The 6,222-nt window shown below is 46.8% G+C and overlaps 1 protein-coding gene across 26 annotated transcripts in view; it reads left to right on the forward strand.

The window, feature by feature from the left end:
• R3HDM2 (R3H domain containing 2) overlaps positions 1-5,993 on the forward strand; it is a 187,556-nt gene extending 181,563 nt beyond the window's left edge. For 12 of the 26 annotated variants that reach the window (XM_032289702.1, XM_032289693.1, XM_032289713.1 and 9 more), the window contains 5 exons: positions 93-262; positions 979-1,126; positions 2,938-3,035; positions 3,375-3,459; positions 4,646-5,033. In XM_032289702.1, the coding sequence (XP_032145593.1) occupies positions 93-262; positions 979-1,126; positions 2,938-3,035; positions 3,375-3,459; positions 4,646-4,986 (842 nt within the window). In that variant the 3' untranslated portion in view covers positions 4,987-5,033. Of the gene's footprint in view, positions 1-92; positions 263-978; positions 1,127-2,937; positions 3,036-3,374; positions 3,460-4,645 lie in introns of all 26 variants that reach the window. The other 14 variants (XM_032289768.1, XM_032289840.1, XM_032289761.1 and 11 more) reach the window with 4 other exon arrangements.
• The last annotated feature ends 229 nt before the right edge of the window (positions 5,994-6,222 follow it).

Below are 6,222 nucleotides of genomic sequence, written 5' to 3' on the forward strand. Positions count from 1 at the left end.
TGGATTTGTTTGCTGCTTTCCCACTCAGGGCTAGCTGGAAGGTGAAAATACAGTTTGAATTTATAACCAACTGCTTTCTTCCTGCCCTTTAGGAGTGTCACCGTCTGGACCAGGTGTGGTGGTCATGCAGCTGAATGTCCCTAATGGACCCCAGCCACCCCAGAACCCATCCATGGTCCAGTGGAGTCATTGTAAATACTACAGCATGGACCAGCGGGGACAGAAGCCTGGAGACCTGTACAGTCCTGACAGCAGCCCCCAGGTGAGTGCTGCACCCAGCCTTGTCTTGGCAAGGAGACGACTGTATTCTTCCCAGGGAGCAATGTTTGCTGTTGACTGAGCAGCATCTTTTCCTGGGTGCTTTTTGGGGAGAAATACAAGAAATAGAGAGCATCCTCTTTTAAGGAACCTAATATCTAAGGTGGCAGATGGGATACACACTTGAAAATGCTCAGAGAACACTTAAATCAAAATGTGCCAGAAGTGGATATTAAAATAACATAAATGAGCCAGGCACCGTGGCTTACACCTGTAATCCCAGTACTTTGGGAGGCTGAGGCGGGCGGATCACTTGAGGTCAGGAGTTTGACATCAGTCCAGCCAACATGGTGAAACCCTGTCCCTACTAAAAATTTAAAAATTAGCCAGGCGTGGTGGTGGGTGCCTGTAATCCCAGCTACTTAGAAGTCTGAGGCAGGAGAATCACTTGAACCCAGGAGGCAGAAGTTGCAGTGAGCCAAGATTGCGCCACTGCACTCCAGCCTACCTGGGTGATAGAGCAAGACTCTGTCTCAAAAAAAATTAAATAGCATAAATGAATTATGGACTGAGGTAGCAGTTTGAAGGAAGAGTCTGACTTTGGCAGCATTCAGCAAGAGAACCTTATTTCCTGAGAGAGGTGAATTTTAAGCCAAGCCATAGGAATATCCAGAGGGTAACGTTTGATGTTCATGTGATGTGTGCTCCTCTTTTCCACAGGCCAACACACAAATGAGCAGCAGCCCTGTCACATCTCCTACCCAGTCTCCAGCACCCTCTCCTGTCACCAGCCTCAGCAGCGTCTGCACAGGACTCAGTCCCCTGCCTGTCCTCACACAGTTCCCCCGGCCTGGGGGTCCAGCACAGGGTATGGGGTTAAATTAGGGCTGGTGCTGTGGAATTTACCCTTCACGTCCCATTCCCAATTGCAGAGCTTGAAAGAGTAACAACAGGCAGGACACCAGTGTGGATGATCCAATTCTGGGAACTAACTCCTTTAACATCCCTCAGACACTTGCCCCTCTCTAGTGCTGTCCATGGTTAACTTCCTTTAGCCTTCTTTACATACTTAGTACTTATAACCAAGTAGGGTGAAAAGAGCTGGGGAAAATGAGTTCACTGAATTTTCTAATGACCAAAGAGTTTAACCTAACATTAGTACTGAGTCTGAGGGCTGGGAATGTGGGGCTTTTTAAGAAACAGTATGGTCTTAGAAAAGGAAACACTAAATTTGGTTTCAAAAGTTCCAGTCTCAGGCCGGGCGCGGTGGCTCAAGCCTGTAATCCCAGCACTTTGGGAGGCCGAGGCGGGTGGATCACGAGGTCAAGAGATCGAGACCATCCTGGTCAACATGGTGAAACCCCGTCTCTACTAAAAATACAAAAAATTAGCTGGGCATGGTGGTGCGTGCCTGTAATCCCAGCTACTCAGGAGGCTGAGGCAGGAGAATTGCCTGAACCCAGGAGGCGGAGGTTGTGGTGAGCCGAGATCGCGCCATTGCACTCCAGCCTGGGTAACAAGAGCGAAACTCCATCTCAAAAAAAAAAAAAAAAAAAGTTCCAGTCTCACCACTGATTAGCTTTGCAATGTTCAGCAAGTTACTTAAACTCAAAACTAGACCACAGTTCCTAGTCTATAAAATGGGGTTAAACTGCATTGGAACTGAATCAATTACAAAAAAATAAAATAAAATGGGATTAATCACAAATAAGATGGGAATTTTATCTGCTTTCTTCCCTAGCTATCATAAGCAGTATAAAAATGAGAGCATAGTTTAAAAACTTTAAATTGCTCTGAAATGTAATATTTATCAATAATAAGTAACGCTTAATGGTACTTAATATGTACCAGGCATTGCTATAAATGCTTTACCTGCCTTATATTTGTTTAACCTTTCCAACAACATTAACGAGGGAAAAAACATACACAACATCGTATTTTCAGTAACAGAGCCACTATTTTAACTTAGGCAGTCTGGTTCAAGTCTCTGCTCTTGTCTGCTATGCTCATTTTGCCTCACATGAGCCAGAAACTTGAACTCTGGGTTTAGGGTTTGGGAGAATCTATGTAAAAGACATCCGGGCACAGTGGCTCATGCCTGTAATCCAAACACTTTGGGAAGCCGAGGCAGGCGGATCACCTGAGGTCAGGAGTTTAAGACCAGCCTGGCCAACGTTGTGAAAGCCCATCTCTACTAAAAATACACAAAAAATAAAATAGCCACGCATGGTGGCACATGCTTGTAATCCCAGCTACTCAGGAAGTTGAGGCCGGAGAATCACTTCCTGGGAGGCAGAGGTTGCAGGGAGCCGAGATCGTGCCATTGCACTCCAGCCTGTGTGACAAGAGTGAAACTCTGTCTCAAAAAAGAAAAGATATAAAAGACATTAATAAGGGTAAGTTTCTTCTCTGATCATTTTCATAGTACTGTTGTCTACAGTGGATAGAGCCTTTCTTCAAGGATGATGGGACCTTGTAATCCCATTTGTCTGTGAGATACAGTTGAGAGCCAAAGGACTTAAGAAGAGAAACAACTTTTACATCAGTCACGTGGACATTCCCATGATAGAAAATTAGGAATAGTATGCATTGTTGCTATTTCCAAAGCCCCTTGAAGTCTCATAAAAATCGTACCATGAAGCTTAAGCTCCCAGAAAACCAATTGCTCTTACTCCCTAGGTGATGGGCGCTATTCCCTTTTGGGCCAGCCATTACAGTACAATCTGTCCATCTGCCCTCCCTTGCTCCATGGCCAGTCAACTTACACGGTGCACCAGGTAAGAGTGTCCACAAGCAACCATAGAGCTGTCAGACCCCTCTTCTTATTTAGATCCCTATCTCTAAGCTTCAGCCAGCTTGGTGTACAAGGGAAATAACACGGAATGAACAAAGCAGAAGGCTCGCCCTGCCTTCTGTACTCATGTCTCCCACCTGACCCCCGTGCCAAGGGGAGGGGCTCTTTGTTTCTCAGTCGCTGCTCCGTGGCCAACCTGCCTGCCTGGTGGGGTGGGGTCCTCTGGGTTGGGTGCTACTCCACCATCTCTCAGGCAGACATTGTGATGCAAGGTAATCAATGCTGTTTACATGGGATGAGAGTCATCTTTCAAATTTTGAAGGGACAGAGTGGATTGAAGCATGGAAACCGGGGCAAGAGACAAGCACTCAAATCTGCCTCCACTGACCTGGGTACAGCAGATGTTGGTGAGTCACAGGATGCTGAATCCCCAAGAGAAAGTGCCCACCTTTCCAGTCCTTCATTACCAGTCCAGGACGGGTGGGAAAAGCCAGCTTAGGATGGGGAGTGGAAATGGGACCCTTTGTGCTCAAAAGCAAGCAGGAACTGGAGAAGTGAAGTATCTCAGTCCTTACCAAGCCATCTCAGATTCTGAGGAAGATCATGGGAAAAACTGGGAATAACACAATTATTGCTTCTTTTTAATAAGAGTTTTCTAATTAGCGTCCTGTCCCTACTCTAGGACATCTACCTTTGATAGTCCTAGACCCAGTTTAGGAGAAGATTGGTAGAGAATATGGGGGAGGAACTCTCCTCCTGCAGGCCTCCCACTAGGTGAACAAGATCTGTCTTGGGATTTGGAGCAGTTTCCTAAACAAGGAAAGTAAGGGAAACTGACTTCCTGAGATGATAAGAAGGAAGAATCTATTTGAGCTAGCCTCTGAGTGGAAAGGGAACTAAGGAACATATTTCAGATTGATAAATTACTGTTAAAGAACATCAGTGGCCAGGCTCAGGGACTCACGCTTGTAATCCCAGCACTTTGGGAGGCTGAGGAGGGCAGATCATCTGACGTCGAGAGTTCAAACACCAGCCTGACCAACGTGGAGAAACCCTGTCTCTACTAAAAATGTTTAAAAAATAGCAGGGCGTGGTGGCGCATGACTGTAATCCCAGCCACTCAGGAGGCTGAGGCAGGAGAATCGCTTGAACCTGGAAGGCAGAGGTTGCTGTGAGCCGAGATCACGCCATTGTACTCCAGCCTGGGCAACAAGAGCATAACTCCTTCTCAAAACAAAAAACAAAAAAAACCCAGAACATCAGCAAAAGCCACATTTTCTTCATAGCAGTAGCACCCTGTGAGAGAACTGAGGTATAGGTTCTCAGCTCAGAAACCCAGGGTTCTGATTCCCAGTCCCTTCTTGCCTACATCTCTGGGCTAGGAGAAGAGAAATCTTTATTTGATTTTTCTCTTAGTTGCCCTCATCAGAGCTGGGATGGTGGGGAGGGGAAAAAAGGGCTAAGAGAGATAGGCCAGGCTTTTGGAGACATTGTGTACAGACTTGGTTAACTGGACACTTCTCTGTCAGGCAGCTGTCCAGTCCTTCCTGTCCCATACCTCTCACAATTATGTCCTCTCTCCTCCCCTTCCAGTCCTGGGTCGGGTGCTGGAGGTGACAGATCTCCCTGAGGGCATCACTCGTACCGAGGCGGACAAACTCTTCACACAGCTCGCCATGTCCGGCGCCAAGATCCAGTGGCTCAAGGATGCTCAGGGGCTGCCTGGAGGGGGTGGGGGGGACAACAGTGGGACTGCTGAGAATGGCCGCCACTCGGACCTCGCTGCCTTGTACACCATTGTGGCTGTGTTCCCCAGCCCCCTGGCTGCCCAAAATGCCTCCCTTCGTCTCAACAACTCCGTGAGTCGCTTCAAACTTCGAATGGCCAAAAAGAACTATGACCTGAGGATCCTGGAGCGAGCCAGCTCCCAATAAATGGAGGAGGGGAAGGGACTGTCACAGAAGGAACAGGGGCAGGGTGGAGGGGGTTGAAGGATCCTCACAGACCATGGACAGAGGCAGGAAGTAAGGAGACTGATGCTAAACTGGAGCCTAAGACAGTGATGAAGATGGAAACAGATGCCCACACTGGCATTGGACTCTTTCTTGCTCCCCTGCCATGGGTCCCCTCTTTTTCCCTGGTTGACCCCCCTTGCACCCCTCTTCTTCCCATCCTCTTTTTTTTTTTTTTGAGACGAGTTTCACTCTTGTTGCCCAAGCTGGAGTACGGTGGCACGTTCTTGGCTCGCTGCAAACTCTGCCTCATGGGTTCAAGTGATTCTCCTGCCTCAACCTCCCAAGTAGCTGGCACTACAGGCACACAGCACCATGCCCGGCTAATTTTTGTATTTTTAGTAGAGACGGGGTTTCACCATGTTGGCCAGGCTGGTCTCAAACTCCTGACCTCAGGTGATCCACCTGCCTTGGCCTCCCAAAGTGCTGGGATTACAGGTGTGAGCCACTGTGCTGGGCCCCCATCATCATCTATCATTTTTTAAATGTCTTCTCCCACCATAAAATTAATTTCTTTTATATATTTTTTTGTCAGGTAGAAATGGGAAAGTCCCACACTCTACTGTTCTCCTATTACCTTAACATCCCAAGCTTCCTTTCCTTTTTTTGGTCTTTATGAATATATTTATATGGACAGAATTAAGATAAACAAAATTGATTTCCCCATTCTCTCACTTCCCCATGTTGTCTTTTCAGACCCCACAGAGTTAAAACTTGGGATTCCCCCGACCTCCTCTCCCCAAACACTTGTATATTGTTTGTTTGAGGTTCGTGCCGCAGTAACTGACACAGTATTTAATTGCACATACAGATGTTTGCTGGGTATATTCACTGTAAATTTTATTTAATCTGGTTTTTGTTTGTTTGGGGATTATTTGGAGGGAGGTTGGTTTTGTTTTTAAATATAAAAAAAAAAATCTGTCACTGGACATCAGTCGCTGTTTTTCTGTATGGATAAAGGGTTGGAGGCCCTGGGTAGGTGTAGCCCTACAGCTGTTGGAGGTGTTTATTGTGGATTGAGATGGCTTTCCCTAGCATATGCACACTATTTTTAACACCATTCCCTCTGTCTCATCCTCTTCCCTGTACACGGTTCTGATAGATGGCTAAATCGCTAATGGGACCATGGTTTTAGGCTCTGCCATTTCTGCCACTATG

The sequence above is a fragment of the Sapajus apella genome, unplaced genomic scaffold (genome assembly GCF_009761245.1).
Source record: "Sapajus apella isolate SASKATOON/1434 unplaced genomic scaffold, GSC_monkey_1.0 scaffold2, whole genome shotgun sequence".
NCBI classification, from domain to species: Eukaryota; Metazoa; Chordata; class Mammalia; order Primates; family Cebidae; genus Sapajus; species Sapajus apella.